Raw genomic sequence first — 12,391 nt, 5'->3', positions numbered from 1 at the left:
CTAAACATTTGGCCTATATCATGGCCATTCTCTATTTTGATGAGAACAAAGAGACTAAATACATTATAATATGTAAAGAAAAGAGAATAGGAGACTAGAGGTTGAGTAATACAAGGAAGAACAATAGCACTGAGAGTGAGCCCCTGGTCTAAGGTTTTTGGGTGGCCCCTGGTGTCCCAGTCCAACACTGGAGAGAACAGTCAGAGGTTCATTTAACTATAATCAGGCGCGTTTCAGGGGCCCTGATGCCGCTCCCCTCCCGCTCCATGCTTCTAACTTGTTGCGTCGGATTGAGACATTGGGGCTCATTTATCAACACTGGGCAAATTTGCCCATGGGCAGTTACCTATAGCAACCAATCAGTGATTAGCTTTTTAAAGCCAACTGCAGGTAGAACAATGAATGCAGCAATCTGATTGGTTGCCATGGGTTACTGCCCATGGGCAAATTTTCCCAGTGTTGATAAATGACCCCCATTGAATCTCTAGTGCAGTGAGTGCTATTGCGCTCGCTGCACTAGAAGAGTTGGAAATTTGGCTCTTAAGGTTACCAAAGGTGGCTTTTTGCCGCCCTTAGTAACTGGCCGCTCCGAGCCGCCTGAGGCGAGATTCTTGCCCCATGGCCGGAATGGCCCTGACTATAATGTGGGAAGGAAGAAATCACCAGCACAACAGGTTATTTCCAGCAGGGAAACCCTTGCTCGTTTATTTTGCAGGTGCAACGTTTCGGGGCGTAACCCCTTTGTCAAGCATGTCAAGGGGTTACGCCCCGAAACTTTGCATCCGCAAAATAAACGAGCAAGGGTTTCCCTGCTGGAAATAACCTGTTGTGCACCAGGTGTCACGGAACTTGGACGGCCAGGGTGTGCGAGGTGACTCTCTTCTTCTTCCCTGACTATAATGTGCCAACTCTAATAACCTATGGGAAGTTTTGCAAATCTTTGACAATTTTTAATGCGCTCACCAATTTTTACATGTGCAACTTTTTTGTCCAAATGCATTAAAGTCAATGGGTGTCAAAATTATTCACACAATTTTTACATGAGCGAATTTTCCTCGCAGCAATTCTCGCGAAAGAATTCGCAGGTGGCAAAATGCGAGAATTCGCCACAAATCCATGCCTGGCGTATAAATTCGCCCATCACTACTGCTTAACTCCTCTTGACCATATATAATGGGCCTTATGACACAGGGATTCTCTGATTACAACATTTAGATTATGCCTTCAAACATATTTCATGAGAAAGGTTAAACAATTTGATTGAGCTGGATTAAAAATGCTTAAAGGGGTGGTTTGCCTTTATATTGACTTTTAGGGGGTTATTTACTAAACACCGAATGCAAACACCATGAAAAACTCTTAAACCCAGAGGATGGAAAAGTCAGAATCTGAAAATCCAGCATCTTAGACCTGTCGAGGTTGCATATAAGTCAATGGGAGAAGTTCCAATGAGTTTCGTGCAATACCCCAAAGTTTTCGGGTGAAAATACCAAAAAAATCATGAAAATCAGATGAAAAATCGTGAAAATCTGATTTTTTTCCCGCAAAGCAAATTTTCGGGAAAATGTACTAATAAATAAGAGTAAAAAACCCGAGTGGATTTGATCGGAGTTTGCAGCAGAAAATATTGAGATAAATTCGGACTTTGATAAATAACCCCATTAGTGTGTTATAGAATGGCTAATTCTAAGCAACTTTTCAGCTGGCCTTCATTTTTTCTTTTTTATAGTTTTGAATTATTTGCCTTTTTCTTCTGAATCTTTTCAGCTTTCAAACGGGGCCACAAACCCCATCTAAAAACAAATGCTCTGTAAGGCGACACATTTATTGCTATTGCTACTTTTTACTCCTCATCTTTCTATTCAGGCCTCTCCTATTCATATTCCAGTCTCTTATTCACATCAATAAATGGTTGATAGGGAAATTTAGCTGCTGAATTATAAGCAAAAAAACTCAAAAGTCACAAATAATAAAAAATGAAAACCAATTACAAATTGTATCAGAATATCCCTCTCTACATCCTACTAACAGTTAACTCAAAGTTGAACAATCCCTTTAATCATGTTTTCCCTTTAGCTGGAACCTTCTGGGTGTTCCACATTAAAAGTGAACTCGGTTAACTTCAGTCTTGCCTACTACACTCATCAAATGAGCCTAGAGGGAACATCTACTATTACAGAGGAAGGGACAGGTAAGGACGTCCATGAATCTAACTCTGTCTGTCTTTGGGGGGGGTTTCAAGCAGCGTTAGCTTCCCTGCACAGCAGAAACTGTAGGCAGGAAGAGCTTGGGAAAGCTTCAAATTGAACTTTATTTTAGCTTTTTGATTGTAAAGGCAGGTCAGCAGCTAGCTATAGTAGCAGTGGGATAATATGTGGCTGTGGGATAGTAGATATAGTAGAGAGAGATGGTGTCTATAGTAACAGAGGATAATAGTCTCTGGGAAGGGAGTGTGACTGTGGGATAGCAGGTATAGTAGGGAGAGATGTGTCTATAGTAACAGTGGATAATAGTCTCTGGGAAGGGAGTGTGACTGTGGGATAGCAGGTATAGTAGGGAGAGATGGTGTCTATAGTAACAGTGGATAATAGTCTCTGGGAAGGGAGTGTGACTGTGGGATAGCAGGTATAGTAGGGAGAGATGGTGCCTATAGTAACAGTGGATAATAGTCTCTGGGAAGGGAGTGTGACTGTGGGATAGCAGGTATAGTAGGGAGAGATGGTGCCTATAGTAACAGTGGATAATAGTCTCTGGGAAGGGAGTGTGACTGTGGGATAGCAGGTATAGTAGGGAGAGATGGTGCCTATAGTAACAGTGGGATAATAGTCTCTGGGAAGGGAGTGTGACTGTGGGATAGCAGGTATAGTAGGGAGAGATGGTGCCTATAGTAACAGTGGGATAATAGTCTCTGGGAAGGGAGTGTGACTGTGGGATAGCAGGTATAGTAGGGAGAGATGGTGTCTATAGTAACAGTGGATAATAGTCTCTGGGAAGGGAGTGTGACTGTGGGATAGCAGGTATAGTAGGGAGAGATGGTGTCTATAGTAACAGTGGGATAATAGTCTCTGGGAAGGGAGTGTGACTGTGGGATAGCAGATATAGTAGGGAGAGATGGTGCCTATAGTAACAGTGGATAATAGTCTCTGGGAAGGGAGTGTGACTGTGGGATAGCAGGTATAGTAGGGAGAGATGGTGCCTATAGTAACAGTGGATAATAGTCTTTGGGAAGGGAGTGTGACTGTGGGATAGCAGGTATAGTAGGGAGAGATGGTGTCTATAGTAACAGTGGATAATAGTCTCTGGAAGGGAGTGTGACTGTGGGATAGCAGGTATAGTAGGGAGAGATGGTGCCTATAGTAACAGTGGATAATAGTCTTTGGGAAGGGAGTGTGACTGTGGGATAGCAGGTATAGTAGGGAGAGATGGTATCTATAGTAACAGTGGATAATAGTCTCTGGGAAGGGAGTGTGACTGTGGGATAGCAGGTATAGTAGGGAGAGATGTGTCTATAGTAACAGTGGATAATAGTCTCTGGGAAGGGAGTGTGACTGTGGGATAGCAGGTATAGTAGGGAGAGATGGTGCCTATAGTAACAGTGGATAATAGTCTTTGGGAAGGGAATGTGACTGTGGGATAGCAGGTATAGTAGGGAGAGATGGTGTCTATAGTAACAGTGGATAATAGTCTCTGGGAAGGGAGTGTGACTGTGGGATAGCAGGTATAGTAGGGAGAGATGGTGCCTATAGTAACAGTGGATAATAGTCTTTGGGAAGGGAGTGTGACTGTGGGATAGCAGGTATAGTAGGGAGAGATGGTGCCTATAGTAACAGTGGATAATAGTCTTTGGGAAGGGAGTGTGACTGTGGGATAGCAGGTATAGTAGGGAGAGATGGTATCTATAGTAACAGTGGATAATAGTCTCTGGGAAGGGAGTGTGACTGTGGGATAGCAGGTATAGTAGGGAGAGATGTGTCTATAGTAACAGTGGATAATAGTCTCTGGGAAGGGAGTGTGACTGTGGGATAGCAGGTATAGTAGGGAGAGATGGTGTCTATAGTAACAGTGGATAATAGTCTCTGGGAAGGGAGTGTGACTGTGGGATAGCAGGTATAGTAGGGAGAGATGGTGTCTATAGTAACAGTGGATAATAGTCTCTGGGAAGGGAGTGTGACTGTGGGATAGCAGGTATAGTAGGGAGAGACGGTGCCTATAGTAACAGTGGATAATAGTCTCTGGGAAGGGAGTGTGACTGTGGGATAGCAGGTATAGTAGGGAGAGATGTGTCTATAGTAACAGTGGATAATAGTCTCTGGGAAGGGAGTGTGACTGTGGGATAGCAGGTATAGTAGGGAGAGATGGTGCCTATAGTAACAGTGGATAATAGTCTCTGGGAAGGGAGTGTGACTGTGGGATAGCAGGTATAGTAGGGAGAGATGGTGTCTATAGTAACAGTGGGATAATAGTCTCTGGGAAGGGAGTGTGACTGTGGGATAGCAGGTATAGTAGGGAGAGATGTGTCTATAGTAACAGTGGATAATAGTCTCTGGGAAGGGAGTGTGACTGTGGGATAGCAGGTATAGTAGGGAGAGATGGTGCCTATAGTAACAGTGGATAATAGTCTCTGGGAAGGGAATGACTGTGGGATAGCAGGTATAGTAGGGAGAGATGTGTCTATAGTAACAGTGGATAATAGTCTCTGGGAAGGGAGTGTGATTGTGGGATAGCAGGTATAGTAGGGAGAGATGGTGCCTATAGTAACAGTGGATAATAGTCTCTGGGAAGGGAGTATGACTGTGGGATAACAGGTATAGTAGGGAGAGATGGTGCCTATAGTAACAGTGGGATAATAGTCTCTGGGAAGGGAGTGTGACTGTGGGATAGCAGGTATAGTAGGGAGAGATGGTGCCTATAGTAACAGTGGATAATAGTCTCTGGGAAGGGAGTGTGACTGTGGGATAGCAGGTATAGTAGGGAGAGATGGTGTCTATAGTAACAGTGGGATAATAGTCTCTGGGAAGGGAGTGTGACTGTGGGATAGCAGGTATAGTAGGGAGAGATGGTGTCTATAGTAACAGTGGATAATAGTCTCTGGGAAGGGAGTGTGACTGTGGGATAGCAGGTATAGTAGGGAGAGATGTGTCTATAGTAACAGTGGGATAATAGTCTCTGGGAAGGGAGTGTGACTGTGGGATAGCAGGTATAGTAGGGAGAGATGGTGTCTATAGTAACAGTGGATAATAGTCTCTGGGAAGGGAGTGTGACTGTGGGATAGCAGGTATAGTAGGGAGAGATGGTGCCTATAGTAACAGTGGATAATAGTCTCTGGGAAGGGAGTGTGACTGTGGGATAGCAGGTATAGTAGGGAGAGATGGTGTCTATAGTAACAGTGGATAATAGTCTCTGGGAAGGGAGTGTGACTGTGGGATAGCAGGTATAGTAGGGAGAGATGTGTCTATAGTAACAGTGGATAATAGTCTCTGGGAAGGGAGTGTGACTGTGGGATAGCAGGTATAGTAGGGAGAGATGGTGCCTATAGTAACAGTGGATAATAGTCTCTGGGAAGGGAGTGTGACTGTGGGATAGCAGGTATAGTAGGGAGAGATGGTACCTATAGTAACAGTGGATAATAGTCTCTGGGAAGGGAGTGTGACTGTGGGATAGCAGGTATAGTAGGGAGAGATGGTGCCTATAGTAACAGTGGATAATAGTCTCTGGGAAGGGAGTGTGACTGTGGGATAGCAGGTATAGTAGGGAGAGATGGTGCGTATAGTAACAGTCGGATAATAGTCTATGAGAAGGGAGTGTGACTGTGGGATAGCAGGTATAGTAGGGAGAGATGGTGCCTATAGTAACAGTGGATAATAGTCTCTGGGAAGGGAGTGTGACTGTGGGATAGCAGGTATAGTAGGGAGAGATGGTGCCTATAGTAACAGTGGATAATAGTCTCTGGGAAGGGAGTGTGACTGTGGGATAGCAGGTATAGTAGGGAGAGATGGTACCTATAGTAACAGTGGGGATGGGACTGGGGGTAGGTAGAAGTAATAGCAAATGACCACTATAAATAGATAGGGTTTTTTTTTGTAGAACAAGCATCTTTCATTGAATGGAGTCCTAGTTGTACAGTGTTTCTGCACATGTACCTTTTCTCATAGGAGTGGAATACTCTGGAAGTGGTAAAACCATAATTTCAGCTGTAGTCATGAGCTGTAGTTTCCTGGATGCCGACACTAATTACAAGCCTGGGATTCCATACAGCGGGACAGTAAGATCTTAATATCACTATTAATATATTTATTTGCACAGCCTAAAGTCACTGTTTCCTAAATTGTGTCCTGCTCTTTCCCTGTGCAGATAAAGGTGGTCGATGCCAATGATGATCCCATCCCAAACCAGACAGTCTATTTAACCAGTCGCCCTAAAAAAGTAAATGAGACCTTGGTGTCGGATGAGAAAGGACTCGTATCCTTCCAGTTGGAGAACACAGCAGAGTGGGAGGGAGAGATGCAGCTTACGGTAGGGGAGTCGCAGTTCTCTAGGATTTGTAAACCTGTACTCCTCCTCCAAATGATGTCGGTGTAAGACTCCTAGTCAGGTGTTGTTGTGATGCTGGAAGCTGATATTTAGCAACATCTGAGAGGCTACACGTTGCACAAATCTTATTTATGTCTTTATTCATATTGATTTATATGCCCATTGCATTAGAAAAATAAGTAATGAATACCAGCACCATTCCCCAGCCTATGAGATAAAGCTATGAGAAAAAGAAAAACATTCTGCCTTGATGGGATTGAGGAAAATTGCTCATATACTGAATTTCTAAACCTTGGAAGATGTAAATGGATGGGAACATCAACCTTCTCATGGCCCTAGGGTTGATATTCTAATAAAAGAGCAGTGTCATCCATGGTTAAGGGCAACTGCTTCTTTAAGTGCTTCAAATAAACCATCTATTACCTTCCTATGACTGCTCAGCACCTACCCCTAGAACTACACATCGCTCCTCAATTACCAACATCCTATGACTGCTCACTCATGGACACTATTATTAGTGATAGAAAGGCCATACTGTTCACAAATGTATAAAAATGAAAGTTAGTCATTTCTAGTAGTCTTCTCTTTTGCCACAATTGTGAAAGGGATTAACAAAAAAAGACCTGAGCTCATGATCTAATTAAAATCACACACAGACACACAACAAATAGTCCTTCCTCATTTGTACTTCAGAGTTGAGCCAGTATAATGCCTTCTTTCATAAGCAGGGTACCACCCTATCAGAAAAGCTTTCATTTTTCTATTGCCAGTCCCTTTAATTTAAAGTCGGACTGGGACACCAGGGGCCCACCCAAAAACCTTAGACCAGGGACCCACTCTCGGTACTATTATTCTTTCTCTCCTCCCTCAACCTCTATTTTCTTTACATATTATAATCTATTATTCCATCTATTTAGCCTCTTTGTTTTCATTGAAATTGGGAATGGCCATGAAATAGGCCAAATGTTTAGCAGCCTGAGGGCCACTGACACCTGGGCCCACCGTGAGTTGTCCTGGTATCCGGTGGGCCAGTCCAACGCTTTAATTTGAACAATAGCTAACCGTAATATAGAACCTCCTGTGTTGATGGACATGAGGTGCCACCTTAGGAGGGTAGGAGAAGTTGTTGAGCCTGGAGGAACCATAGAGAGACTGCTTTCTCTTAGTTGGAGCCATATCACATGGGCAGTACCAGAAACAAGAGCCATCATCACCAGTTTGGTGACAGGTCCACTTTAATGCTAGCTTTCCCTAGTTAAGCCCTCAGCAATAAGATGAATATAAAAAAGCACTGCCCCATTTATGAGGGCAATCTAACTGTCTGTTTAGCCATCATGTAGTAATAAATTATGAACATGTTAAGATCTTGGCCCAAGTTCCCTTTACCGACCCCAAAAATCCAAATCCAATAAAAAACAGCATAACTGCTAACCATCACCAGGACATACATTACTCTCTATGTGCCACTAATAAAGTTTCTTTTCATGTTCCACAGGCCAGTACAAAAAGGCATGACCCTGGATCTCCGTACCTTCAGGGTGGACTTATTAATCCTGATCATTATTTGATTTCATCTCTCGACCTAATACCCTTCCACTCCAGCAGCAAGAGTTTCCTGAAACTGCACTCCCTGCAGGGGGAGCTCCCATGTGAGGGGCAACGAGATGTCCAAGTGGAGTATTTTATCCAAAACTCTGAACTGGGGATGGATGCAAAGCACATGGAGCTACACTACCTGGTAATGGGCTCTGCTACTCTTTCATCTTGTGCTCTTATATGTGCCCCCATGTTCACACCATGCATGCGTGTAATTATTTGGGGATTTTTGGCCCTCTGCATCTCATGGTGTCTGTGTCGGCTGAGAAATCCCTGTTCTATATCTGATAGGCCGAGTGTAGTACAATGCTCCCTACTGGAGGCTGCAAAGCTCAGCTTTAGGCAAACAGAAGATTGAGTTCACTGGATGTGACTGACGTCATCCAAAATGGCAGTTGCAACAAAATCTGTGATGTATCCATGTCCACGACAACTAGAAAAGCAGCAGTCTTAATATCTTGTGCTTGTCTTTATATCTACAGGCCAAAAAAACAAGTTACAGTCATTTGTGCATCCCATAAAACCTAAAAAGGCCAGACCTGCTAAATAATGTATATTCATCATGTTTTCTTTTATATAGATTGCTTCTAAAGGGCTTATAAAGGATTCAGGATCTCTGGAAGTGCCCGTCACAAATGAGGGTGAAGGTGAGACTGTAAGCCTTTCCCCTTATCTGAGAAATCTGCTTTTCCTCAGCTTCCCCACATCAGCAACTTGTTTCCTATTCCTTTAGATAACACATTGCTTATAACTTGTGTTCTACCTGCCCTGCTACTCTACCCCTGATGGCCTGTTCTGCACCTCCCCAGTCCTTAATTTATAACTTATTGAATACCTTTTCCTCTTTCCCCTTGTTACTGGGTATGATCTTCAGTCCTGAGGGGTCGGGTCTCCATCAGACTTACACTTAGTGTCGACGTCTCTCCAACTCTCCGCGCTCTTGTGTTCTGTTTCCTTCCCAATGGAGAATTAGTGGCCGATTCTGCAACATTCAAACTGCAAAGATGCTTCAAGAATAAAGTAGGTTGTATAGATGTTTCTGTGACTCCCTTGTACCTGTAATACCTTAGCTCTCCTCTCACTGCTGTTCTCAAATATTTATTGCTTAGACTCTAACAAGGGCAGTTGTTTTGCCTGTACATTTGTGTTTGTCCAGGTAACAGTTGGGTTCTCCCCAGATGAAGTTCTACCAGGATCAGATGTTTCTCTACAGGTTCAGGCAGCTGCCGGGTCCCTCTGTGGCCTGAGAGTGGTGGATAAGAGTGTGGTGCTAATGAAACCCAAGGAAGAACTGACAGCTGATAAGGTAGGAGCCATACTCATATCCATCTCATACCAAGCATAAGGGAAACGCACAATGGGGAATTTTTCACGTATCTTCCATTATGCAGCTTCACACATGAGCATTCGTTTTAGAAATAACAAAACTCTGCCACAGGGCACTAAACCTTCAGGATTATAGTTCTGTTCTGTCCCATACATGTCCCAGACCTTCTGAACAAGTAAACTGCGTAAGGAACACAACTTGAGCAACTGAGCTCTTCTCAGTAAAGTATTATATTTATTGGACGTGGCTTAGAAGCTCTGGACACAATATCAGGCTCAGAATCTCCACTCTTTGTCAAACTCACCAACTTCCTTTGTGGCTCATAGTCATTATTTCTGGTATATTGCTTAAAAGGCCCCTATCCCTCTGATAATGCCCTTCTTTACATAAACATTATGTGGTGTGTTTTCTGCTGCCAATGTACCCTGCCAAGCCTGACCTGGATTTCTAATAAACTCTCTGCATAATAAAAAAAGCTAATACACGGAGCTGCCTGCAACTCGCATCAATTTACAATCCAGAATAAGGTATGGAGTGCAGCACTACTAACTATGGGCATGAGCCAGGTATGAAGAATATGGACTCTTAGTGGTACAAATATTGCAATGCCTGAATTGGGACCCTGCCCTTGGCAAATGAGCCCCCAAATGCTTGCTTATTTTCTACATTGCAAGGATGTTTTAGGTAGGAGAATGAATGAACCAGGCTATCGGAACATCACTTGTACTTCTGGCCTTTGATGCATGAGAAGGCAACATTGTTTTCTAACTCTCACATTTACTTTCTTTTCCAGATTCACAATCTTTTTCCTTTCCCTGATCATGGGGGGTATGACACTCGGGTCCAAGATGGCGATGATGATTGTACCAATGAATGGTACACGCCTCTCTACGATTATGTTGATGTGTACAGCCTATTTAAGGTATCAGTGACAAACACAAAGATGTATTTTATTCATACTGTGATCTCCATAGCCAGACCTTGTGCCTATAGTCACAGAGCCCCTTAGTGATTTCTAATATCCTTATCATTTACAGTAGGGGGTACATTATCCCTTATAATACATGAGTGATACTCCGAGTTCCCTGTATAACTCAGCCTGCAGCCTTGTGTCTTTATATGGTCACAGAACAACCCCTCAGTGACTTCTAATATCCTTATCATTTACAGTAGGGGGTACATTATCCCTTATAATACATGAGTGATACTCAGAGTTCCCTGTATAACTCAGCCTGCAGCCTTGTGCCTTTATATGGTCACAGAACAACCCCTCAGTGACTTCTAATATCCTTATCATTTACAGTAGGGGGTACATTATCCCTTATAATACATGAGTGATACTCAGAGTTCCCTGTATAACTCAGCCTGCAGCCTTGTGCCTTTATATGGTCACAGAACAACCCCTCAGTGACTTCTAATATCCTTATCATTTACAGTAGGGGGTACATTATCCCTTATAATACATGAGTGATACTCAGAGTTCCCTGTATAACTCAGCCTGCAGCCTTGTGCCTTTATATGGTCACAGAACAACCTCTCAGTGACTTCTAATATCCTTATCATTTACAGTAGGGGGTACATTATCCCTTATAATACATGAGAGATACTCAGAGTTCCCTGTATAACTCAGCCTGCAGCCTTGTGCCTTTATATGGTCACAGAACAACCCCTCGGTGACTTCTTTTTTTTTAAATTCTTTTTTATTGCGTATAAAATAAAGAATATCAAATACACATCAGCATAATTACAAATTACAATATTCTTTTATCAAAATATATCACTTTCTTTTATTATCTTTTTCATTCCCTCCTACCTCAGTGACTTCTAATATCCTTATCATTTACAGTAGGGGGTACATTATCCCTTATAATACATGAGTGATACTCAGAGTTTCCTGACCAGTGTTACTCCTTATTGGACTAAATCTATAGTATTGTAGAATGATATTCACTGTGTTATCTCCATGACCCTGCCCATTCTACTTTAACAAAAACACATCTCCTAATCTGCTATTAATATTGTACTAATATTTGTCCCACTATTACATAACTATTAATGTATGCCCCCATTCCAAAATATAAGGACAGAAGTTATTTAAAATGTGGAGGCTCCGACAGGAAGATACTCCCAGGAGAAGATCCCCACATCCACTTGCAAAATGTTAAGGGGGTGCGGCAGTAACTTGTTGAGTGTTGAGTCCCATAAGCCGTGGTCCCATCCAAGAGACTCATCTCATTTCTTCAGTGTTAATTGTTTCTCCACAAACACATTTTGACATTTCTGACACAGTGACATTTCTGACAACAGCTTCACTTTAACAATCTCTTGTCTGCTTTTAATAAAAGGACATGCGCCTTAAGATTGTCAGTAATGCGGAGATGAAGAAGTCTTTGACCTGCCATCTTGAATATACTGAGCTTATGTTCTTTGGTTATGGTTCATACGGTAAGACCTTATTGTTATTGCATTTCCACGCAGTGATACGTCTCCATTAAATATGGAAATATCTTTGTGATGTTTTTAGAAGGGCTACTGAAGTCTAAGAAAGAAATTGCTTGAGTATTACAGAAATCATTGAATATTTCTTGGGATTGAATCTCTCAGCGAGCGAGGAGCCATATCACTTTATCATCCTGCACATGATACATCCCAAATCTTAGACTGTAAATCTTATAAGATCTATGGAATAATCTATGTAAAAATGTTTTTTGATTTTTTTTTACATTTTCTTTAGATGTGGGAATGCCAAGCTTAGAAAGACTGAAGAATGAAATCACTAAATCAGCTGCTCATAAAATTCGGGCGTATTTCCCAGAGACCTGGATCTGGCAGTTAGTATTTGTGGGGTAAGTACTATAAAATATGGCAAACAAATCAAGCCATTGTTATTCATACATGTTTATAAAGTGCTAAGATATTCCGCGGCGCTGTACATTT

At 42.5% G+C, this 12,391-nt stretch overlaps 1 protein-coding gene across 1 annotated transcript in view; it reads left to right on the top strand.

The window, feature by feature from the left end:
- LOC108697147 (alpha-2-macroglobulin) overlaps window positions 1-12,391 on the top strand; it is a 38,175-nt gene that overhangs the window by 8,681 nt on the left and 17,103 nt on the right. The window contains exons 9-18 of the mRNA XM_041570821.1: window positions 2,077-2,191; window positions 6,153-6,262; window positions 6,352-6,513; window positions 8,027-8,269; window positions 8,708-8,774; window positions 9,002-9,147; window positions 9,284-9,433; window positions 10,248-10,376; window positions 11,800-11,899; window positions 12,189-12,300. Coding sequence (XP_041426755.1) covers window positions 2,077-2,191; window positions 6,153-6,262; window positions 6,352-6,513; window positions 8,027-8,269; window positions 8,708-8,774; window positions 9,002-9,147; window positions 9,284-9,433; window positions 10,248-10,376; window positions 11,800-11,899; window positions 12,189-12,300 — 1,334 coding nt within the window. The remainder of the gene's footprint in view (window positions 1-2,076; window positions 2,192-6,152; window positions 6,263-6,351; window positions 6,514-8,026; window positions 8,270-8,707; window positions 8,775-9,001; window positions 9,148-9,283; window positions 9,434-10,247; window positions 10,377-11,799; window positions 11,900-12,188; window positions 12,301-12,391) is intronic.

Source organism: Xenopus laevis, chromosome 7S, assembly GCF_017654675.1.
Source record: "Xenopus laevis strain J_2021 chromosome 7S, Xenopus_laevis_v10.1, whole genome shotgun sequence".
NCBI lineage: Eukaryota > Metazoa > Chordata > Amphibia > Anura > Pipidae > Xenopus > Xenopus laevis.
This window is presented reverse-complemented; position numbering and strand designations above follow the sequence as displayed.